The following is a 26,480-nucleotide window of genomic DNA, read 5'->3' as shown; positions in this document are numbered from 1 at the left end:
TATTAGACACATGGACCAGGCTATCAGACACAGGGACCAGGCTATTAGACACAGGGACCAGGCTATTAGACACAGGGACCAGGCTATCAGACACAGGGACCAGGCTATTAGACACAGGGACCAGGCTATTAGACACAGGGACCAGGCTATTAGACACAGGGACCAGGCTATTAGACACAGGGACCAGGCTATTAGACACAGGGACCAGGTTATTAGACACAGGGACCAGGCTATTAGACACAGGGACCAGGCTATTAGACACAGGGACCAGGCTATTAGACACAGGGACCAGGCTATTAGACACAGGGACCAGGCTATTAGACACAGGGACCAGGCTATTAGACACAGGGACCAGGCTATTAGACACAGGGACCAGGCTATTAGACACAGGGACCAGGCTATTAGACACAGGGACCAGGTTATTAGACACAGGGACCAGGCTATTAGACACAGGGACCAGGCTATTAGACACAGGGACCAGGCTATTAGACACAGGGACCAGGCTATTAGACACAGGGACCAGGTTATTAGACACAGGGACCAGGCTATTAGACACAGGGACCAGGCTATTAGACACAGGGACCAGGTTATTAGACACAGGGACCAGGCTGAAACAGGGACCAGGCTATTAGACACAGGGACCAGGCTATTAGACACAGGGACCAGGTTATTAGACACAGGGACCAGGTTATTAGACACAGGGACCAGGTTATTAGACACAGGGACCAGGCTATCAGACACAGGGACCAGGCTATTAGACACAGGGACCAGGTTATTAGACACAGGGACCAGGTTATTAGACACAGGGACCAGGCTATTAGACACAGGGACCAGGTTATTAGACACAGGGACCAGGTTATTAGACACAGGGACCAGGCTGAAACAGGGACCAGGCCCGGCGTCTCCCTTGTATTAGACTCAGGGCCACTTCTCCAACAAAGAAATGCCTTTTTTCTTACACATAGAAGAAAAAGACTAAACTTCGTACTGTCGTTTACAAATATGCACTTTGCTACGAATGAATCTACCTGGTATTTTACTACCTACTACGCTAGTGTGTCTATACTACTATGCGCTCAAGACTGTAGCACTCAAGTTCGACACTAACAATGTTACTGACCCTTAGCTGCCCCTTCCTGCTGACTTGTTGTACAGAAAGTCGCTTTGGATAAAAGCGTCAGCTAAATGACTATATGTAATTGTAAAATAATCATAAACAGTTTTGCACACATTTTTTTTGTTTGGCCATTTTTGAGAGTAAAGGAGTTTTGAATATGGCCACCGGTGATGTCATCGAATCCTTGTGGTGTGTTAATTACAGCTTCATGAAATGATGTAGATGAAGAAATAGCAACACCTTGTCTTATAAGGACTGCTACCATGTAATTTCACTGAGCTGTAAAAGAAAATTATATAATGCCTCCGATGACATCACTGGTGGCCCATATTCAAGCTCATTTACCCTCAATAACTGTCCAAATAAATGAATGTGTGCAAAACGGTTCAGGGTTTTTGGACGTGTGTGAGATTATGTGCAAAATAAACCAGCGATGTTTCTTGGTGAAGTGCCTCTTTAAGTACCCATTGCATCACGCATGTGCTCTTTGATGTCCGCGTGTAGAGTTCATGAACCCTTAAGTGTTTATTTTAAAGGTCCTGATGGAAGGAACACTCGCACACCATTAAACCGCCAATAAACGTATCCGAAAAGATGGAAAGAGTGCAGAGATTAAAGTGGCCTAATAGCCCACACATGTGCTGAAAATAAAGTGCACACAGTGACAACATGTTTCAAACATCCCCCTAACTATGTCCCCCTAACTATCTGTCCCCCCTAACTATCTGCCCCCTAACCCTCTGCCCCCTAACTCTCTGCCCCCTAACTCTCTGTCCCCTTTAACCCTCTGCCCCCTAACTCTCTCTCCCCCCTAACTCTCTCTCCCCCCTAACTCTCTCTCCCCCCTAACTCTCTGTCCCCCTAACCCTCTGCCCCCCTAACTCTCTGTCCCCCCTAACTCTCTCTCCCTCCTAACTCTCTCTCCCCCCTAACCATCTGTCCCCCTTAACCATCTGCCCCCTTAACCCTCTGCCCCCTAACTCTCTCTCCCCCCTAACTCTCTCTCCCTCCTAACTCTCTCTGCCCCCTAACTCTCTCTCCCCCCTAACTCTCTGTCCCCCCTAACTCTCTCTCCCCCCTAACTCTCTGTCCCCCTAACTCTCTCTCCCCCCTAACTCTCTCTCCCCCCTAACTCTCTCTCCCCCCTAACTCTCTGTCCCCCTAACTCTCTCTCCCCCCTAACTCTCTCTCCCCCTAACTCTCTCTCCCCCCTAACTCTCTCTCCCCCCTAACTCTCTCTCCCCCCTAACTCTCTCTGCCCCCTAACTCTCTCTCCCCCCTAACTCTCTGTCCCCCTAACTCTCTCTCCCCCCTAACTCTCTCTCCCCCCTAACCCTCTCTCCCCCCTAACTCTCTCTCCCCCTAACCCTCTTGTCCCCCTAACTCTCTCTCCCCCCTAACCCTCTTGTCCCCCTAACCCTCTTGTCCCCCTAACTCTCTCTCCCCCCTAACTCTCTGTCCCCCCTAACCCTCTTGTCCCCCTAACTCTCTGTCCCCCTAACCCTCTTGTCCCCCTAACTCTCTCTCCCCCCTAACTCTCTGTCCCCCCTAACCCTCTTGTCCCCCTAACTCTCTGTCCCCCTAACCCTCTTGTCCCCCTAACTCTCTCTCCCCCCTAACTCTCTGTCCCCCCTAACCCTCTTGTCCCCCTAACTCTCTGTCCCCCTAACCCTCTTGTCCCCCTAACTCTCTCTCCCCCCTAACTCTCTGTCCCCCCTAACCCTCTTGTCCCCCTAACTCTCTGTCCCCCTAACCCTCTTGTCCCCCTAACTCTCTCTCCCCCCTAACTCTCTCTCCCCCCTAACTCTCTCTCCCCCCTAACTATCTCTCCCACCTAACCCTCTCTCCCCCTAACTCTCTCTCCCCCCTAACCCTCTTGTCCCCCTAACTCTCTCTCCCCCCTAACCCTCTCTCCCCCCTAACTCTCTCTCCCCCCTAACCCTCTTGTCCCCCTAACCCTCTTGTCCCCCTAACTCTCTCTCCCCCCTAACCCTCTTGTCCCCCTAACTCTCTCTCCCTCCTAACTCTCTCTCCCCCCTAACTCTCTCTCCCCCCTAACCCTCTTGTCCCCCTAACCCTCTTGTCCCCCTAACTCTCTCTCCCCCTAACTCTCTCTCCCTCCTAACTCTCTCTCCCCCCTAACTCTCTCTCCCCCCTAACCCTCTGTCCCCCTAACTCTCTCTCCCCCTAACTCTCTCTCCCCCTAACTCTCTCTCCCTCCTAACTCTCTCTCCCCCCTAACTCTCTGTCCCCCCTAACTCTCTCTCCCCCCTAACTCTCTCTCCCCCTAACTCTCTCTCCCCCTAACTCTCTCTCCCCCTAACTCTCTCTCCCCCTAACTCTCTCTCCCTCCTAACTCTCTCTCCCCCCTAACTCTATCTCCCCCTAACTCTCTCTCCCCCTAACTCTCTCTCCCTCCTAACTCTCTCTCCCCCCTAACTCTCTCTCCCCCCTAACCCTCTGTCCCCCTAACTCTCTCTCCCCCCTAACCCTCTTGTCCCCCTAACCCTCTCTCCCCCCTAACTCTCTCTCCCCCTAACTCTCTCTCCCCCTAACTCTCTCTCCCCCTAACTCTCTCTCCCCCTAACTCTCTCTCCCTCCTAACTCTCTCTCCCCCCTAACTCTCTCTCCCCCTAACTCTCTCTCCCCCTAACTCTCTCTCCCTCCTAACTCTCTCTCCCCCCTAACTCTCTCTCCCCCCTAACCCTCTGTCCCCCTAACTCTCTCTCCCCCCTAACCCTCTTGTCCCCCTAACCCTCTCTCCCCCCTAACCCTCTCTCCCCCCTAACCCTCTTGTCCCCCTAACCCTCTCCCCCCCCTAACTCTCTCTCCCCCCTAACCCTCTTGTCCCCCTAACCCTCTCTCCCCCCTAACCCTCTTGTCCCCCTAACTCTCTCTCCCCCCTAACCCTCTTGTCCCCCTAACCCTCTCTCCCCCCTAACCCTCTCTCCCCCCTAACTCTCTCTCCCCCCTAACTCTCTCTCCCCCCTAACCCTCTTGTCCCCCTAACTCTCTCTGCCCCCTAACTCTCTCTCCCCCCTAACTCTCTCTCCCCCCTAACTCTCTCTCCCCCCTAACCCTCTTGTCCCCCTAACTCTCTCTCCCCCCTAACCCTCTCTCCCCCCTAACTCTCTGTCCCCCCTAACTCTCTCTCCCCCCTAACTCTCTCTCCCCCTAACTCTCTCTCCCCCTAACTCTCTCTCCCCCTAACTCTCTCTCCCCCCTAACCCTCTTGTCCCCCTAACTCTCTCTCCCCCTAACTCTCTCTCCCCCTAACTCTCTCTCCCCCCTAACCCTCTTGTCCCCCTAACCCTCTGTCCCCCCTAACTCTCTCTCCCCCCTAACCCTCTTGTCCCCCTAACTCTCTCTCCCCCTAACCCTCTTGTCCCCCTAACCCTCTGTCCCCCCTAACTCTCTCTCCCCCCTAACCCTCTTGTCCCCCTAACTCTCTCTCCCCCCTAACCCTCTTGTCCCCCTAACTCTCTCTCCCCCTAACTCTCTCTCCCCCCTAACTCTCTCTCCCCCCTAACCCTCTTGTCCCCCTAACTCTCTCTCCCCCTAACTCTCTCTCCCCCTAACTCTCTCTCCCCCCTAACCCTCTTGTCCCCCTAACTCTCTCTCCCCCCTAACCCTCTTGTCCCCCTAACTCTCTCTCCCCCCTAACCCTCTCTCCCCCCTAACTCTCTCTCCCCCCTAACTCTCTCTCCCCCTAACTCTCTCTCCCCCCTAACTCTCTCTCCCACCTAACTCTCTTGTCCCCCTAACTCTCTCTCCCCCCTAACCCTCTTGTCCCCCTAACTCTCTCTCCCCCCTAACCCTCTTCTCCCCCTAACTCTCTCTCCCCCCTAACTCTCTCTCCCACCTAACTCTCTTGTCCCCCTAACTCTCTCTCCCCCCTAACCCTCTTCTCCCCCTAACCCTCTCTCCCCCCTAACTCTCTCTCCCCCCTAACTCTCTCTCCCCCCTAACCCTCTCTCCCCCCTAACTCTCTCTCCCCCCTAACCCTCTGTCCCCCCTAACTCTCTCTCCCCCCTAACCCTCTGTCCCCCTAACTCTCTCTCCCCCTAACTCTCTCTCCCCCCTAACTCTCTCTCCCCCCTAACCCTCTGTCCCCCCTAACCCTCTGTCCCCCCTAACTCTCTCTCCCCCCTAACCCTCTTGTCCCCCTAACCCTCTCTGTCCCCCCTAACCCTCTGTCCCCCCTAACTCTCTCTCCCCCCTAACCCTCTTGTCCCCCTAACTCTCTCTCCCCCTAACCCTCTTGTCCCCCTAACCCTCTTGTCCCCCTAACCCTCTCTCCCCCCTAACTCTCTGTCCCCCCTAACCCTCTCTCCCCCCTAACCCTCTGTCCCCCCTAACTCTCTCTCCCCCCTAACCCTCTTGTCCCCCTAACCCTCTTGTCCCCCTAACTCTCTGTCCCCCCTAACCCTCTTGTCCCCCTAACCCTCTTGTCCCCCTAACCCTCTGTCCCCCCTAACTCTCTGTCCCCCTAACCCTCTTGTCCCCCTAACCCTCTTGTCCCCCTAACTCTCTGTCCCCCCTAACCCTCTTGTCCCCCTAACCCTCTGTCCCCCCTAACTCTCTGTCCCCCTAACCCTCTTGTCCCCCTAACCCTCTGTCCCCCTAACCCTCTGTCCCCCCTAACCCTCTGTCCCCCCTAACTCTCTGTCCCCCTAACCCTCTTGTCCCCCTAACTATCTGTCCCCCTAACCCTCTTGTCCCCCTAACTCTCTTGTCCCCCTAACTATCTGTCCCCCTAACCCTCTTGTCCCCCTAACTCTCTTGTCCCCCTAACTCTCTGTCCCCCTAACCCTCTTGTCCCCCTAACCCTCTGTCCCCCTAACCCTCTGTCCCCCTAACTCTCTGTCCCCCTAACTATCTGTCCCCCTAACTCTCTGTCCCCCTAACCCTCTTGTCCCCCTAACTCTCTGTCCCCCTAACCCTCTTGTCCCCCTAACCCTCTGTCCCCCTAACTCTCTGTCCCCCTAACCCTCTTGTCCCCCCTAACCCTCTTGTCCCCCTAACCCTCTTGTCCCCCTAACTCTCTTGTCCCCCTAACTATCTGTCCCCCTAACCCTCTTGTCCCCCTAACCCTCTTGTCCCCCGAACTCTCTGTCCCCCTAACTCTCTTGTCCCCCTAACTCTCTGTCCCCCTAACCCTCTTGTCCCCCTAATCCTCTTGTCCCCCGAACTCTCTGTCCCCCTAACTCTCTTGTCCCCCTAACTCTCTGTCCCCCTAACCCTCTTGTCCCCCTAACCCTCTTGTCCCCCTAACTCTCTGTCCCCCTAACTCTCTGTCCCCCTAACTCTCTCTCCCCCCTAACTCTCTTGTCCCCCCTAACCCTCTTGTCCCCCTAACTCTCTGTCCCCCTAACCCTCTTGTCCCCCTAACCCTCTCTCCCCCCTAACTCTCTGTCCCTCCTAACCCTCTGTCCCCCTAACCCTCTTGTCCCCCTAACTCTCTTGTCCCCCTAACCCTCTTGTCCCCCTAACCCTCTTGTCCCCCTAACCCTCTGTCCCCCTAACTCTCTGTCCCCCCTAACTCTCTTGTCCCCCTAACTCTCTGTCCCCCTAACTCTCTGTCCCCCTAACCCTCTTGTCCCCCTAACCCTCTTGTCCCCCTAACCCTCTGTCCCCCTAACTCTCTGTCCCCCTAACCCTCTGTCCCCCTAACTCTCTGTCCCCCTAACCCTCTGTCCCCCTAACTCTCTGTCCCCCCTAACTCTCTTGTCCCCCTAACTCTCTGTCCCCCTAACCCTCTGTCCCCCTAACCCTCTTGTCCCCCTAACTCTCTGTCCCCCTAACCCTCTGTCCCCCTAACCCTCTTGTCCCCCTAACTCTCTCTCCCCCCTAACTCTCTCTCCCCCCTAACTCTCTTGTCCCCCTAACTCTCTGTCCCCCTAACCCTCTGTCCCCCCTAACTCTCTGTCCCCCTAACTCTCTGTCCCCCTAACTCTCTGTCCCCCTAACCCTCTGTCCCCCCTAACTCTCTGTCCCCCTAACTCTCTGTCCCCCTAACTCTCTGTCCCCCTAACCCTCTGTCCCCCCTAACTCTCTGTCCCCCTAACTCTCTGTCCCCCTAACCCTCTGTCCCCCTAACTCTCTGTCCCCCCTAACTCTCTGTCCCCCCCTAACCCTCTGTCCCCCTAACTCCTCTCTCCCCCCTAACTCTCTGTCCCCCTAACTCTCTCTCCCCCCTAACTCTCTTGTCCCCCCTAACTCTCTCTCCCCCTAACCCTCTTGTCCCCCCTAACTCTCTGTCCCCCTAACCCTCTTGTCCCCCTAACCCTCTCTCCCCCTAACCCTCTGTCCCCCCTAACCCTCTTGTCCCCCTAACTCTCTGTCCCCCTAACCCTCTTGTCCCCCCTAACTCTCTGTCCCTCCTAACCCTCTGTCCCCCTAACCCTCTTGTCCCCCTAACCCTCTTGTCCCCCTAACCCTCTTGTCCCCCTAACTCTCTGTCCCCCTAACCCTCTTGTCCCCCTAACCCTCTGTCCCCCTAACCCTCTGTCCCCCTAACCCTCTTGTCCCCCTAACTCTCTGTCCCCCTAACCCTCTTGTCCCCCTAACCCTCTTGTCCCCCTAACCCTCTGTCCCCCTAACTCTCTGTCCCCCCTAACTCTCTTGTCCCCCTAACTCTCTGTCCCCCTAACTCTCTTGTCCCCCTAACCCTCTGTCCCCCTAACCCTCTGTCCCCCTAACTCTCTCTCCCCCCTAACTCTCTCTCCCCCCTAACTCTCTTGTCCCCCTAACTCTCTGTCCCCCTAACTCTCTCTCCCCCCTAACTCTCTCTCCCCCCTAACTCTCTTGTCCCCCTAACTCTCTCTCCCCCCTAACCCTCTGTCCCCCTAACTCTCTGTCCCCCTAACTCTCTGTCCCCCTAACTCTCTTGTCCCCCTAACTCTCTGTCCCCCTAACTCTCTGTCCCCCTAACTCTCTGTCCCCCCTAACTCTCTGTCCCCCCTAACTCTCTGTCCCCCCTAACTCTCTGTCCCCCTAACCCTCTGTCCCCCTAACCCTCTGTCCCCCCTAACTCTCTGTCCCCCCTAACTCTCTGTCCCCCCTAACTCTCTGTCCCCCCTAACTCTCTGTCCCCCTAACCCTCTGTCCCCCTAACTCTCTCTCCCCCCTAACTCTCTCTCCCCCCTAACTCTCTGTCCCCCTAACTCTCTCTCCCCCCTAACTCTCTGTCCCCCCTAACTCTCTGTCCCCCCTAACTCTCTGTCCCCCCTAACTCTCTGTCCCCCTAACTCTCTCTCCCCCCTAACTCTCTCTCCCCCCTAACTCTCTGTCCCCCTAACTCTCTCTCCCCCCTAACTCTCTGTCCCCCTAACTCTCTCTCCCCCTTAACTCTCTCTCCCCCCTAACTCTCTGTCCCCCTAACTCTCTCTCCCCCCTAACTCTCTCTCCCCCCTAACTCTCTGTCCCCCTAACTCTCTCTCCCCCCTAACTCTCTGTCCCCCTAACTCTCTCTCCCCCCTAACTCTCTCTCCCCCCTAACTCTCTGTCCCCCTAACTCTCTCTCCCCCCTAACTCTCTGTCCCCTAACCCTCTTGTCCCCACAGCCCGCTGCATCAGCAAGGCCTGGGTGTGCGACGGGGACAGCGACTGCGAGGACAACTCGGACGAGGACAACTGCGAGGCGCTGGTGTGTAAACTCTCGCACCACGTGTGCGCCAACGACTCCACCATCTGCCTGCCGGCGGAGAAGCTGTGCGACGGCACCGACGACTGCCCGGATGGGTCTGACGAGCAGCTCTGTGGTAAGGCACTGTGCCGTATACACCACGCCGAACCCAAAACCAACATTTATTTATGGTCGCGGTCGTGGACTAGATTTTTTTTTAAAAAGGACTTGGGATGAGCAGCTCTACTACAGCTCCCCGGCATGCAGTAACTACTCTGGTCTAGAGCTCTGAAATAGAACGCTGGTCACGGAACGTCTGTGTCGTTTAAACTAGATCTGGATTTTCTTACGATCTCTCCCCAAGCCTAGAGCGATAACAGTATATATGGGACATATGCCAGAATCTGATTTCTTTGCTCATAATGTGTGACTCAGATCTGATCTTTTCACAACAGTGCGAACAGGACACAAATCACATGGAATCTGATATATATATTTTTTTATCTATTTTTTCTCCTCATTTTTTCCATATTTTTCTCCCATCCCCAATTTAGTCGTTATGCCAATTCCCTTCCTGGTCGTTGCGCGCATTTCCCCCCCACTTGCCGACCTAGGGAGGGTTGATAGATACTACCACATGCCTCCTCCGATACATGTGGAGTCAGCCAGCCGCTTCTTTTCACCTGACAGCGAGGACTCTCACTGGGGGAGCGTAACGCGTGGGAGGTTCACACTACCTCCCCCAGATTCTTTCCCTGCTGAGCAGGCGCCCCGACCGACCAGTAGGAGTCGCTGTTTACAACGACCAGGATACATATCCCACCGGCTTCCCACCCGCTAACTCTGCCAATTGTGTTAGTAGGGACGACTGACCAAGCCGGAGGTACCGCTGACAGCTGGATTCGATACCAGAGTCTCTGCGGTGGTAGGCAGGCGCTTAGTCCGCTGCGCTACCCAGCCGCCCGGAATCTGATCTTTTAATTAATCAGAATTGAGCACTAAAGGCTTGCCGTGTGAACGTAGCCACAGTTCAGCACTAGAAGACAACAAACCGCAGTGCGACTAGTCTCTCAGTGGTAACCGGGGGAAGACATTTTCAGTTCAACGCTGACTCATTAGACTAGTCTTCTACAATTCTACACTGTAAAAAGAAAACTGGTAAAAAAAATAAACTGTAAATGTCTGACAGCAACGGTTTCCAAATACTTACTGTAAAATTACAGTAAAATACCCAAATTAAAATAAAGTGGAAAACCAATTACATTTACATGTGTTTATTTGAGGTGTTTTTACATACATTACATTACAACATTCAAGCAATGGAATAATCTTGTAAAAAAAAAATTATAATTTCTTTTTAAATCAATTTACAGATGACAACCTTTATTTAATGCTTAATATTTTTTATCAAAAGTAATTTACTGTATTTATATGGCATTTACACCTTTTTTTGTATTTTTTTTTTGTGTATCTCCAAACCAGGAAGTAAACGCTACACTGAATATCTTTCCCATTCATAATACTCAGTACATTCTCTCCCCTTCTCTCAGACCTGTGTTCTCTGGACAACGGCGACTGCAGCCATAACTGCACGGTGGCCCCTGGCGAGGGCGTGGTCTGCTCCTGTCCCCTGGGCCTGGAGCTGGGCGCCGACAACAAGACCTGCCAGATCCAGAGCTTCTGCGCCAAACACCTGAAGTGCAGCCAGCGCTGTACGCAGGAGAAGTTCAACGTCAAGTGCTCCTGCTACGAGGGCTGGGAGCTGGAGCCGGACATGGAGAGCTGCAAGAGCACCGGTGAGGCGGAGAGAAATGCAATCATTCTATATTTATTTTATTTATTTTGTTTTGTTTATTTCAAAGTCAACTTTATTGTCGGTTTTCCATTTGTACACGACACACCGAAATGTTTTATTTCGTTCCCCCCATTCCCACAGTGTATATAAAAAGATCTAGACAATATAAAACACAAAAGTAACATATATGACACAATATACAATACACTATATACAGGACTATGTACAATATAAACAGTAGCTAAAATGAATGAATGAATGAAATAAAAAAGAGCTAAAAAGAACGTAGTGCAAATATTATTTCATGGATTTGATTGATTATTTGTCAGGGACAATGCAAAAGAAAACATTGTAGGGAATGGTCTGCGTTTATTTAGCCGTTTTATCCAAAGCGCTTTACAATTTATGCCTCACGTTCACACATTCACTCACACATTGATGCAAGGTGCCGACCTGCTCATCGGGAGCAGTTAGGTAGGTAGGGGTTAGTTAGTGTCTCGCTCAAGGACACTTCGACACACGCTGCCCGGGAGGAGCGGGAATCGAACAGGGAACCTTCTGATTACCAGACGACGGAGCTCTACCCTCTTGAGCCACTGTCCCCCCCCCCAAAGTGTGGTGGAACCGGAGAGGTTAATCATGAGGTCAAATCTCCATGGTCGATATACAAATCTATTGTCAAAACATTAATAATCAAATACAATTTAGGTCAGGAGTTCAGTAGAGGACTTGACTTTCTCTGGCCAGGAAAAGGGGATAAAGCACCTCCCGCCTTTTAAGCTTTCTGGGATGAAAAGGAGGATACAGGGGGGAGGGACGACCTGCTGAGAGGGGATGAAAAGGAGGATTCAGGGGGAGGGATGATCTGGTGAGAGGGGATGAAAAGGAGGATACAGGGGGGAGGGATGACCTGGTGAGAGGGGATGAAGAGGAGGATACAGGGGGGAGGGATGACCTGGTGAGAGGGGATGAAGAGGAGGATACAGGGGGGAGGGACCACCTGCTGAGAGGGGATGAAGAGGAGGATACAGGGGGGAGGGATGACCTGGTGAGAGGGGATGAAGAGGAGGATACAGGGGGGAGGGATGACCTGGTGAGAGGGGATGAAGAGGAGGATACAGGGGGAGGGATGACCTGGTGAGAGGGGGTGAAGAGGAGGATACAGGGGGGAGGGATGATCTGGTGAGAGGGGATGAAGAGGAGGATACAGGGGGAGGGATGACCTGGTGAGAGGGGATGAAGAGGAGGATACAGGGGGAGGGATGACCTGGTGAGAGGGGATGAAGAGGAGGATACAGGGGGAGGGATGACCTGGTGAGAGGGGATGAAAAGGAGGATACAGGGGGAGGGACCACCTGGTGAGAGGGGATGAAGAGGAGGATACAGGGGGAGGGAGGACCTGGTGAGAGGGGGTGAAGAGGAGGATACAGGGGGAGGGATGACCTGGTGAGAGGGGGTGAAGAGGAGGATACAGGGGGAGGGATGACCTGGTGAGAGGGGGATGAAAAGGAGGATACAGGGGGAGGGACCACCTGGTGAGAGGGGGTGAAAAGGAGGATACAGGGGGAGGGACGGCCTGGTGAGAGGGGGTGAAAAGGAGGATACAGGGGGAGGGAGGACCTGGTGAGAGGGGGTGAAAAGGAGGATACAGGAGTGAGTGAGATGTGAACAAAAGGCCTTGAAAGGAACTTCCCCACAAGTTACAATAACAAGATGCAGATGCAGTGCATGGAGGATTTCTTCTAGCCAAGGCTAATTTGCCGCCCCTGTCCCTGGTTAGGCCTTTCTACTTAGAAGTGGTCATTACATATCACCACTACCAAAAGTACATTTGTTCAAATGAGCACATAATTAATAGTGACATTCTTTATGTTACCATACAATAATTACAATAATTACATATATAATTACAATAATTACAGTCATTTTACATGTGTTTACATGCACTATTACTGTTACATGTGTGCATGTGTGAGTGTTTCCTGATTCATGGCAATAAACAGGATGTGTATGTGCATATGTTTATATGTGTGTGTGTGTGTGTGTGTGTGTGTGTGTGTGTGTGTGTGTGTGTGTGTGTGTGTGTGTGTGTGTGTGTGTGTGTGTGTGTGTGTGTGTGTGTGTGTGTGTGTGTGTGTCTGTGTGCATGCATGCGCATACTCATAGAACCCAAGGTCGCTTACATGTACACATTGGCAACTGTGCCTGTTCCTCTATCTGTGTGTACATGTCTGTGTGTGTATGTTCCTCTATCTGTGTGTACATGTCTGTGTGTGTATGTTCCTCTATCTGTGTGTACATGTCTGTGTGTCTATGTTCCTCTAGCTGTGTGGAAAGCAGAGGCGAATCGGTCTGGATTAGGGGGGGGGGGGGGGGCTGCTGCTGTTTATTATTATTATTATTATTCAGCAATGTTTGCACATTCTTACAATACCTGCGTCGTCTGCACTCTAGGTGTCCGCATGTAGTGTTTGCACTGTGTCACAAAGACTTGGTGTCAGCGCTCTTAATGCACACAGCCACCGCATGCCACTTCTCTTAATGCACACAGCCACCACATGATGCCACTTCTCTTAATGCACACAGCCACCGCATGCCACTTCTCTTAATGCACACAGCCACCGCATGCCACTTCTCTTAATGCACACAGCCACCACATGCCACTTCTCTTAATGCACACAGCCACCACATGCCACTTCTCTTAATGCACACAGCCACCACATGATGCCACTTCTCTTAATGCACACAGCCACCGCATGCCACTTCTCTTAATGCACACAGCCACCACATGCCACTTCTCTTAATGCACACAGCCACCACATGCCACTTCTCTTAGTGCACACAGCCACCACATGATGCCACTTCTCTTAATGCACACAGCCACCGCATGCCACTTCTCTTAATGCACACAGCCACCACATGCCACTTCTCTTAATGCACACAGCCACCACATGCCACTTCTCTTAGTGCACACAGCCACCACATGCCACTTCTCTTAATGCACACAGCCACCGCATGCCACTTCTCTTAATGCACACAGCCACCGCATGCCACTTCTCTTAATGCACACAACCACCACATGCCACTTCTCTTAATGCACACAGCCACCACATGATGCCACTTCTCTTAGTGCACACAGCCAACGCATGCCACTTCTCTTAATGCACACAGCCACCACATGCCACTTCTCTTAGTGCACACAACCACCACATGCCACTTCTCTTAATGCACACAGCCACCACATGATGCCACTTCTCTTAGTGCACACAGCCACCACATGCCACTTCTCTTAATGCACACAGCCACCACATGCCACTTCTCTTAGTGCACACAGCCACCACATGCCACTTCTCTTAATGCACACAGCCACCACATGCCACTTCTCTTAATGCACACAGCCACCACATGCCACTTCTCTTAGTGCACACAGCCACCACATGCCACTTCTCTTAATGCACACAGCCACCACATGCCACTTCTCTTAGTGCACACAACCACCACATGCCACTTCTCTTAATGCACACAGCCACCACATGATGCCACTTCTCTTAGTGCACACAGCCACCACATGCCACTTCTCTTAATGCACACAGCCACCACATGCCACTTCTCTTAGTGCACACAGCCACCACATGCCACTTCTCTTAATGCACACAGCCACCACATGATGCCACTTCTCTTAATGCACACAGCCACCACATGCCACTTCTCTTAATGCACACAGCCACCACATGATGCCACTTCTCTTAATGCACACAGCCACCACATGCCACTTCTCTTAGTGCACACAGCCACCACATGCCACTTCTCTTAATGTACACAGCCACCACATGATGCCACTTCTCTTAGTGCACACAGCCACCACATGCCACTTCTCTTAATGCACACAGCCACCGCATGCCACTTCTCTTAGTGCACACAGCCACCACATGCCACTTCTCTTAGTGCACACAGCCACCACATGCCACTTCTCTTAATGCACACAGCCACCACATGATGCCACTTCTCTTAGTGCACACAGCCACCACATGATGCCACTTCTCTTAGTGCACACAGCCACCACATGCCACTTCTCTTAGTGCACACAGCCACCACATGCCACTTCTCTTAATGCACACAGCCACCACATGATGCCACTTCTCTTAGTGCACACAGCCACCACATGATGCCACTTCTCTTAGTGCACACAGCCACCACATGCCACTTCTCTTAGTGCACACAGCCACCACATGCCACTTCTCTTAGTGCACACAACCACCACATGCCACTTCTCTTAGTGCACACAGCCACCACATGCCACTTCTCTTAGTGCACACAGCCACCACATGCCACTTCTCTTAGTGCACACAACCACCACATGCCACTTCTCTTAGTGCACACAGCCACCACATGCCACTTCTCTTAATGCACACAGCCACCACATGCCACTTCTCTTAATGCACACAGCCACCACATGCCACTTCTCTTAATGCACACAGCCACCACATGCCACTTCTCTTAATGCACACAGCCACCACATGCCACTTCTCTTAATGCACACAGCCACCACATGATGCCACTTCTCTTAGTGCACACAGCCACCACATGATGCCACTTCTCTTAGTGCACACAGCCACCACATGCCACTTCTCTTAGTGCACACAGCCACCACATGCCACTTCTCTTAATGCACACAGCCACATGATGCCACTTCTCTTAGTGCACACAGCCACCACATGCCACTTCTCTTAATGCACACAGCCACATGATGCCACTTCTCTTAGTGCACACAGCCACCACATGATGCCACTTCTCTTAATGCACACAGCCACCACATGATGCCACTTCTCTTAGTGCACACAGCCACCACATGATGCCACTTCTCTTAGTGCACACAGCCACCACATGCCACTTCTCTTAGTGCACACAGCCACCACATGCCACTTCTCTTAATGCACACAGCCACCACATGATGCCACTTCTCTTAGTGCACACAGCCACCACATGCCACTTCTCTTAGTGCACACAGCCACCACATGCCACTTCTCTTAGTGCACACAACCACCACATGCCACTTCTCTTAGTGCACACAGCCACCACATGCCACTTCTCTTAATGCACACAGCCACCACATGCCACTTCTCTTAATGCACACAGCCACCACATGCCACTTCTCTTAGTGCACACAGCCACCACATGCCACTTCTCTTAGTGCACACAGCCACCACATGCCACTTCTCTTAGTGCACACAGCCACCGCATGCCACTTCTCTTAATGCACACAGCCACCGCATGCCACTTCTCTTAATGCACACAGCCACCGCATGCCACTTCTCTTAATGCACACAGCCACCACATGCCACTTCTCTTAATGCACACAGCCACCACATGCCACTTCTCTTAATGCACACAGCCACCACATGATGCCACTTCTCTTAGTGCACACAGCCACCACATGATGCCACTTCTCTTAGTGCACACAGCCACCACATGCCACTTCTCTTAGTGCACACAGCCACCACATGCCACTTCTCTTAATGCACACAGCCACATGATGCCACTTCTCTTAGTGCACACAGCCACCACATGCCACTTCTCTTAATGCACACAGCCACATGATGCCACTTCTCTTAGTGCACACAGCCACCACATGATGCCACTTCTCTTAATGCACACAGCCACCACATGATGCCACTTCTCTTAGTGCACACAGCCACCACATGCCACTTCTCTTAGTGCACACAGCCACCACATGATGCCACTTCTCTTAGTGCACACAGCCACCACATGCCACTTCTCTTAATGCACACAGCCACCACATGCCACTTCTCTTAATGCACACAGCCACCACATGCCACTTCTCTTAGTGCACACAGCCACCACATGCCACTTCTCTTAATGCACACAGCCACCACATGATGCCACTTCTCTTAGTGCACACAGCCACCACATGATGCCACTTCTCTTAGTGCACACAGCCACCACATGATGCCACTTCTCTTAATGCACACAGCCACCACATGATGCCACTTCTCTTAATGCACACAGCCACCACATGCCACTTCTCTTAGTGCACACAGCCACCACATGATGCCACTTCTCTTAGTGCACACAGCCACCACATGCCACTTCTCTTAATGCACACAGCCACCACATGCCACTTCTCTTAGTGCACACAGCCACCACATGCCACTTCTCTTAGTGCACACAGCCACCACATGCCACTTCTCTTAATGCACACAGCCACCACATGATGCCACTTCTCTTAATGCACACAGCCACATGATGCCACTTCTCTTAGTGCACACAGCCACCACATGATGCCACTTCTCTTAATGCACACAGCCACCGCATGCCACTTCTCTTAATGCACACAGCCACCACATGCCACTTCTCTTAATGCACACAGCCACCACATGATGCCACTTCTCTTAATGCACACAGCCACCACATGATGCCACTTCTCTTAATGCACACAGCCACCACATGATGCCACTTCTTTTAGTGCACACAGCCACCACATGCCACTTCTCTTAATGCACACAGCCACCACATGCCACTTCTCTTAGTGCACACAACCACCACATGCCACTTCTCTTAATGCACACAGCCACCACATGATGCCACTTCTCTTAGTGCACACAGCCACCACATGCCACTTCTCTTAGTGCACACAGCCACCGCATGCCACTTCTCTTAGTGCACACAGCCACCACATGCCACTTCTCTTAATGCACACAGCCACCACATGCCACTTCTCTTAATGCACACAGCCACCGCATGCCACTTCTCTTAGTGCACACAGCCACCACATGCCACTTCTCTTAGTGCACACAGCCACCACATGCCACTTCTCTTAATGCACACAGCCACCACATGATGCCACTTCTTTTAGTGCACACAGCCACCACATGCCACTTCTCTTAATGCACACAGCCACCACATGCCACTTCTCTTAGTGCACACAACCACCACATGCCACTTCTCTTAATGCACACAGCCACCACATGATGCCACTTCTCTTAGTGCACACAGCCACCACATGCCACTTCTCTTAATGCACACAGCCACCACATGCCACTTCTCTTAATGCACACAGCCACCACATGCCACTTCTCTTAGTGCACACAGCCACCACATGATGCCACTTCTCTTAGTGCACACAGCCACCACATGCCACTTCTCTTAGTGCACACAGCCACCACATGCCACTTCTCTTAATGCACACAGCCACCACATGATGCCACTTCTCTTAGTGCACACAGCCACCACATGCCACTTCTCTTAGTGCACACAGCCACCACATGCCACTTCTCTTAGTGCACACAACCACCACATGCCACTTCTCTTAGTGCACACAGCCACCACATGCCACTTCTCTTAATGCACACAGCCACCACATGCCACTTCTCTTAATGCACACAGCCACCACATGCCACTTCTCTTAGTGCACACAGCCACAGCATGCCACTTCTCTTAATGCACACAGCCACCACATGCCACTTCTCTTAGTGCACACAGCCACCGCATGCCACTTCTCTTAATGCACACAGCCACCGCATGCCACTTCTCTTAATGCACACAGCCACCGCATGCCACTTCTCTTAGTGCACACAGCCACCACATGATGCCACTTCTCTTAGTGCACACAGCCACCACATGATGCCACTTCTCTTAATGCACACAGCCACCACATGCCACTTCTCTTAATGCACACAGCCACCACATGATGCCACTTCTCTTAGTGCACACAGCCACCACATGATGCCACTTCTCTTAATGCACACAGCCACCACATGCCACTTCTCTTAATGCACACAGCCACCACATGATGCCACTTCTCTTAATGCACACAGCCACCACATGCCACTTCTCTTAGTGCACACAGCCACCACATGCCACTTCTCTTAATGCACACAGCCACCACATGATGCCACTTCTCTTAATGCACACAGCCACCACATGCCACTTCTCTTAGTGCACACAGCCACCACATGCCACTTCTCTTAATGCACACAGCCACCACATGCCACTTCTCTTAATGCACACAGCCACCGCATGCCACTTCTCTTAATGCACACAGCCACCACATGCCACTTCTCTTAGTGCACACAGCCACCACATGCCACTTCTCTTAATGCACACAGCCACCACATGATGCCACTTCTCTTAATGCACACAGCCACCGCATGCCACTTCTCTTAATGCACACAGCCACCACATGCCACTTCTCTTAATGCACACAGCCACCACATGATGCCACTTCTCTTAATGCACACAGCCACCGCATGCCACTTCTCTTAATGCACACAGCCACCACATGATGCCACTTCTCTTAATGCACACAGCCACCGCATGCCACTTCTCTTAGTGCACACAGCCACCACATGCCACTTCTCTTAATGCACACAGCCACCACATGCCACTTCTCTTAATGCACACAGCCACCACATGATGCCACTTCTCTTAATGCACACAGCCACCGCATGCCACTTCTCTTAATGCACACAGCCACCACATGATGCCACTTCTCTTAATGCACACAGCCACCGCATGCCACTTCTCTTAATGCACACAGCCACCGCATGCCACTTCTCTTAATGCACACAGCCACCACATGCCACTTCTCTTAATGCACACAGCCACCACATGATGCCACTTCTCTTAATGCACACAGCCACCACATGATGCCACTTCTCTTAGTGCACACAGCCACCACATGCCACTTCTCTTAATGCACACAGCCACCGCATGCCACTTCTCTTAATGCACACAGCCACCACATGCCACTTCTCTTAATGCACACAGCCACCACATGATGCCACTTCTCTTAATGCACACAGCCACCACATGATGCCACTTCTCTTAATGCACACAGCCACCACATGCCACTTCTCTTAGTGCACACAGCCACCACATGCCACTTCTCTTAATGCACACAGCCACCACATGCCACTTCTCTTAATGCACACAGCCACCACATGCCACTTCTCTTAGTGCACACAGCCACCACATGCCACTTCTCTTAATGCACACAGCCACCGCATGCCACTTCTCTTAATGCACACAGCCACCACATGCCACTTCTCTTAATGCACACAGCCACCACATGCCACTTCTCTTAGTGCACACAGCCACCACATGCCACTTCTCTTAATGCACACAGCCACCACATGATGCCACTTCTCTTAATGCACACAGCCACCACATGCCACTTCTCTTAATGCACACAGCCACCACATGCCACTTCTCTTAATGCACACAGCCACCACATGATGCCACTTCTCTTAATGCACACAGCCACCACATGCCACTTCTCTTAGTGCACACAGCCACCACATGCCACTTCTCTTAGTGCACACAGCCACCACATGCCACTTCTCTTAGTGCACACAGCCACCACATGCCACTTCTCCTTTCAGCATAATAACCACCTCATTGTGTCTACAGCTGTAACCTATGGCTAAAACTGATAGTACATAGTTATATGTGTATGGAGAGGGATGCGTACAGTCTGTCTGTCTGTCTGTCTGTCTGTCTGTCTGTCTGTCTGTCTGTCTGTCTGTCTGTCTGTCTGTCTGTCTGTCTGTCTGTCTGTCTGTCTGTCGTCACGGTGGCCCTGTGTATAGTCTGCTGTCTGTCTGTCTGTCTGTCTGTCTGTCTGTCTGTCTGTCTGTCTGTCTGATGTACTGGTGTCCCCATGTGAACTGTCTTTGCTGTACAGTACCATATCTGTCACTCATAATGGGAAACGTGTGAAAGAGTCTGGCGGGGAGGATGACAGATGACAGCTCATGATGATGATGGGTATCGGGAGAGGGATGGAGGGGGGAGGGAGGGAGGGGGAGATAAGCTGAGGAGGGAGGGAGGGAGGGAGGGGGGAGAGGAGCTGGGGTCTGGGCTATGTGAGGACCGCAGAAGGAGGAGGGGCTGCAGAACGGAGGCTTTGGGGCCTGGAAGTGTTGTGGTTTGGTGCTGGGAACGGGCTGGGGATGGGCTGCCCAGCCAGGAAGCTGTGTGGTGTGAACGGGCCCACATAGCCAAGTCATGATACCACTCTGGACAATAGACAAGAGAACTGGAGGGAGGGAGGGAGGGAGGGAGGGAGGGAGGGAGGGAGGGAGGGAGGGAGGGAGGGAGGGAGGCAGGCAGGCAGGCAGGCAGGCAGGCAGGCAGGCAGGCAGGCAGGCAGGCAGGCAGGCAGGCAGGCAGGCAGGCAGGCAGGCAGGCAGGCAGGCAGGCAGGGAGAGAGAGAGAGAGAGAGAGAGAGAGAGAGAGAGAGAGAGAGAGAGAGATTTTTTGATTTTAGAAAAACATTTATTTACATATTTCTCATTACAATGTACAATGTGTATGTCAATACAATTAAAAACAACTAACTACACATTATATCGGGCAACATATGTCCCCATCACACTTAAAACCACATGAGATCTCACAATAAAAAAAATGCTAAAATACACCTGTCCGTCTGCAACACAACAAAAAAACATTGAAGCTCCACCCAAACAAAAAAATATCCATACTCCCATTCAACACATAATATGTCATCAAGAACAACATATGAGCAACCCAAAAAGGTCCCGTCAGTCCATTTGTGTCAGTTTTTATATCCAGCTCATGAAAAAAAAGATCCCCTTCATCAGGACCTTCCGTTCCACCGACATAATCCTGCAACAGGTATTGTTCCCCGACGCTCCGCGCTTCAGTCCAATCGTCCAGACAGACCCTGTTGTGACAGGCCGTCCTCAGCCCCAATAAAGAAGCCACTTCCTCTGACCCGGCTACATTCACAACATCTTTCAGTGTCATTGTCCCAACTGCTTGCAGACACTGTCCAAGCCCAGGTCTACTCCCTTCCTGAATGTCCAGCCGGGCTCCACACATCAGAAGCTCCATTATCATGGTAACACTATATTATCCATTTTTCTGAGCTTCTGCATAATCTTTCTTAGTCTAAAAACTTCCTGGGAAGTGTACCCCCCACAGTTCTTCGACCTCATTTGAGTCCTTGCTGAAAAAATAAACATCTCCAAATCTTCAAAAAAATCTTCCACTTTGACACTTCTCAAATTTTTTGTTGTGTGCAGGAACTTCTGTATCTGCCTGACTGCATAACATTTTTTCCGTTGTGAATCAGACACTTGAGAAGCATTTGGGAACTCATCTTCCTCAACACTTGAGATGTCATCCCCCCATTGTTTTTCAACTTCATCCTCGTCCATACTGGACTGAGAGGAACCTGTGTCGTCTATGATCAAACTTGTCACTATTTTTTTATCCTGAGAGCCCACCCCTCCATCACTTCCCACCACGCCATCCACTGTCTGACTGTGTACATTGTCCACCACATTCAAATGTTCCCCTATTACTTCACTCGTCAAATTTTTTTGATTCCTTTTTTTACCCTGACGCAGTGTTGGGCTTGGGGGGACAAAAAAAACTCTGCTCTCCTCTGTTACCTCGCCACTTGTTGAAGGGGGGGCAGCATCTCTGATTCCCACCTCCTTACCTACACAACCACTGGTTGAGGGGGGAACAGCGTCTCCCACCCCTCCCTCCTCTGTACCTGCACCACCCGCACCACCCCCTGTTATCCCACAGTCGCCACTAGTTGAGGGGGGGGCAGCTTCCCTCACTCCTCCCTCCTCTGTACCAAGGCTCTGCTTCGTACCTGCTTGTGGAGAGTCACAGCCACGTGACCCCACAATCGCCATCTCGTCCCCCAGTACAGACGCCATTAAGACAATGGACAAAGACCTCACAGGATGGCAGAGTGGGTGTAAAGTGTCACAAAACAAGCGACACTTTTGGACAATGACATCCTGAGTCGTTCATATGTTTATGGTATATATCTGTTTTAGATCTAGGCATATGTTACTGTATGTGTCTATATGTGAAGATCCGTGGCAGAGGAGACAGCTCTCTAGGACGGGTGCACACTTGTATAACTTGTATACACTTGTATCTTATATAAACTGTATATTCTTTATACACCTTTTAAACTATACTACAGTTAAAAGTTAATGTTATGTTACAGAATGCAGTCTCTGTGAGTCAGAAATGAAAGGGGCCCCTTAAGAATGTGACCTTGAGAGACAGCTCCGAGCCAGCCGAGAACAAAGGGAGTCTGTTCCAGCGAAAAACGTTACAGTTACTTTCAAGTTACAGCCTAGTGGAGTAAAACGGGAGGAGAGCCAGTCCCCACGAGCCGTGCATTGACTGGCTGGTGAAATGACATCACGGTGACAGCGCTGTATTTGGACCAATAAGCAGAAGAGATCTGGGGGCTTTATAAGGGCCAACGGGCGAGAGAAAGGGAGAGATTTTTACACTGACATGGAGAGAGAGGAAGAGGCACAAACCGTGCAGAGATGAGATGTTTTGTTCTGTGCTTATTTTAAAACTGAAAGAAGAATGCTGTTAGCCAAGAGGCAAAAACCGTGCAGAGATGAGATGTTTTGTTCTGTGCTTATTTTAAAACTGAAAGAAGAATGCTGTTAGCCAAGAGGCACAAACCGTGCAGAGATGAGATGTTTTGTTCTGTGCATATTTTAACTGAAATGGACACTTTTTCTAATTCAGTCTCTTTTTGTAACTTGCTTTTTCTAATTAAACCTCTCTATAAATATATCCTTTGTAGCCTTTCTTCTGACCAGACGGCCGGGTAAGCATTGAAATGTGTTCTGCATTTGTAACTTCACCCCATGCATTTTTTATTAATGATGTAAAACAATATGTGTAAGTGGCTTTATCCCTAGCTATAATGGGGATATAACTATAACTATAGGCTTTATCAAGTAGAGTAAAAGGAGACTTATGATTATGCATTAAGGCTTTATCCATATGGAGGCCTAAAGAGAAATATGTCAACCACGCGGTCCCGTATTGCGTTTTGATTAATGATGTAAAACTTTAGAAGTGTGGCTTTATACCTATGGAGTAAAAGGAGACATAGGATTATGAATAGAATGAAATAGAATAAGTGGCTTTATCCCTAGCTATAATGGGATTATCAAGTAAAGCCATATAGTGGTAATACGGCCAACCTAGTAGATTAAAGCAAAATAAATAAAAGTAAACTCTACGGCCAACCGAATAGATTAAAATAGAATAGAGTAAATACACCCCGCAACTCCAATCCATCAACTGTATGACTGGAGGGGACGGGGGGGTGTCTGTGTGTGAGCCGAGGTCGGCTGAGTTTAAGCCCTGAAGTTTATAGACACAATTGAGTCCTAGACGTCCCAAACTTCGCAGGACGCTGCTTGAAGCTGGGATTCGGACCAATGAGTTATGGGATAATCAATCTGACCTCGGTTTGCGACCGGTACTCAACATGGCGTCCCTGGCGATGGGCATTTATACTAACCAAAATAGGTGCTAAACGGCCGAAGAAGACAAGACTACTGTCAAAAGACTCTGGAGTAAAATTAAATTACAGATTTGGCAAAAATTAAAGTAGAAAGCTCTACTGGCGACTCGAGTGGAAGGCTGTACTCGGGGATATCACAAATGAATAGAAAGCTCTATCTTGGTGATTAAAGCAACGTTTACTCACAACTAAAGGGTAACATAATGTTTATAGAGCTCTGGGGGGAGTTACAAGTGCAACATAATTTCGTGCTTTGCCCACAGGAAGCGAACTGGCCCTACCCAAGGCGAGGGCTCCCTAGCCCAAAGACACTGTTTGTAAGGAGGGGAGACTGGATGTGAAGCGAAGCCAAAACGGCCGTTCACAGAAAGGCGAGGGCTCCCTAGTCCGGAGACACTGTTTGTAAGGAGCGGAGTGTGGATGTGAAGCGAAGCCAAAACGGCCGTTCACAGAAAGGCGAGGGCTCCCTAGTCCGGAGACACTGTTTGTAAGGAGCGGAGTGTGGATGTGAAGCGAAGCCAAAACGGCCGTTCACAGAAAGGCGAGGGCTCCCTAGTCCGGAGACACTGTTTGTAAGGAGCGGAGTGTGGATGTGAAGCGAAGCCAAAACGGCCGTTCACAGAAAGGCGAGGGCTCCCTAGTCCGGAGACACTGTTTGTAAGGAGCGGAGTGTGGATGTGAAGCGAGCCAAAACGGCCGTTCACAGAAAGGCGAGGGCTCCCTAGTCCGGAGACACTGTTTGTAAGGAGCGGAGTGTGGATGTGAAGCGAGCCAAAACGGCCGTTCACAGAAAGGCGAGGGCTCCCTAGTCCGGAGACACTGTTTGTAAGGAGCGGAGTGTGTATGTGAAGCGAAGTCAAAACGACCGTTCACAGAAAGGCGAACTGGATGGCTCCCCTAGCCCAAAGATACTGTTTGTAAGGAGGGGAGATTGTATGTGAAGCGAAGTCAAAACGACCGTTCACAGAAAGGCGAGCTGGATGGCTACCTAGCCCAAAGCTACGTGACACGAAGCCAGACGGAAGCTAACTAGCTCACCATCGGCTAACAAGCCACTGCCAACACCCATGAGCTGGCCCTAGCCAGACGAGAGCCAACTACCCCAAAGATACTGTATGTGAGGAGGGGAGACTGTATGTGAAGCGCAGCCAAAACGGCCGTTCACAGAAAGGCGAGCTGGATGGCTACCTAGCCCAAAGCTACGTGACACGAAGCCAGACGGAAGCTAACTAGCTCACCATCGGCTAACAAGCCACTGCCAACACCCATGAACTGGCCCTAGCCAGACGAGAGCCAACTACCCCAAAGATACTGTATGTGAGGAGGGGAGACTGTATGTGAAGCGCAGCCAAAACGGCCGTTCACAGAGAGGCGAGCTGGATGGCTACCTAGCCCAAAGCTACGTGACACGCAGCCAAGACGACCGTTCACTGAATGTTCCCTGGATGGCTACCTAGCCCGAGGCTACGTGACGCTAGCTAAAACGGCGCGTTCACTGGAACATGGGCTGACAAGCCAGGAGTGAACTGAATGCTAACTGGATGACAACCTCCAGCTCCAGGAGACGCTGAGGCAGCGGGAGCGAGAGCTCACGGCCCTGAAGGGGGCGCTGAAGGACGAGGTGGCCACGCACGACCGGGAGATCCGAGACCCTCAGGGAGCAGTACAGCACCGACATGGAGAGGCTGAGGAGCAGCATGGAGCAGGTGTCCCAGTCTCAGGCAGGTATCGAGGCAGAGCGGCAGCGTGTGAACACCTCGGTGAGCTCCCTGCAGCAGCAGCTAGAGGACTGCAGGGACGAGAGTGCCCACTGGATGGAGCAGTTCCACACCACCAGAGACGAACTGCGAAGCACCAAACAGGAGCTGCTGCAGTCTCGTCTGGAGAAGGAGGAGTTTGAGGAGGAGCTGAAGGAGCTGCAGGAGCGAGATCACTCCCTGCAGTGCATGAGCCCAGGACCACGTGGTCACGAGGAAGTGAGGCAAGCGAGAGCAACCTATATATCTCCCCGTGGTGAACACTCAGGGGTGAGAGTGACATCTACAAGGTCTCACAGACAATCACCAAACATAACAGTCACTAACTACCCAGTCTGGACCGATAACTCTGAGACACCATGGTCAATCCTCACCTTCACTGGTCCGTCATTGACGAACTATGGTAGATGGGAAACAAGCATGGTAACGGCAGGAGGCTCTTACTACCGGAACCTGAGGAAACAGGTAATGGAAAAAAGGACCAAAAAGCCCCTGAAACCAGGCAAGGCAGTAATCACAGAGTGTGATTATGAGGTGTTTCACGCGGAGAAAATTGTCCATGTGACACTAAGTCAAGACCAATACAAGGAGATAGAGTCCTCACACATAAACTGGGACAGACTGGTGTCCCGTATAAAGGAACTACTGCAGAAAAGGGAAATCTATGCTGGCCATGGTACTAAGGACATGCCCTACCGACTAGCCATAAACCTGATGTGGGGCAGGTCTCGAGGATATGGCCAAAGAGGCATATGGTTGGGGAAAGCCGTAATCAGCGCGATCTCAAGCCTAAGGAGTGCAGGGCACACGGAGATCCGTCTCATGATGGA

The 26,480-nt window shown here is 51.5% G+C and overlaps 1 protein-coding gene across 1 annotated transcript in view; it reads left to right on the top strand.

Annotated features, from left to right (window-relative positions):
* Nucleotides 1-26,480, top strand: part of LOC311229511 (low-density lipoprotein receptor-related protein 1-like) — a 375,389-nt gene that overhangs the window by 168,489 nt on the left and 180,420 nt on the right. Inside the window, 2 exon segments of the mRNA XM_084315588.1 lie at nt 8,683-8,880; nt 10,295-10,540. Coding sequence (XP_084171714.1) covers nt 8,683-8,880; nt 10,295-10,540 — 444 coding nt within the window.

The sequence above is a fragment of the Notolepis coatsorum genome (assembly GCF_963971535.1).
Source record: "Notolepis coatsorum genome assembly, chromosome: 6".
NCBI lineage: Eukaryota > Metazoa > Chordata > Actinopteri > Aulopiformes > Paralepididae > Notolepis > Notolepis coatsorum.
Note: the sequence above shows the minus strand (reverse complement) of the source record. Positions and strands in the feature narration are given on the sequence as shown.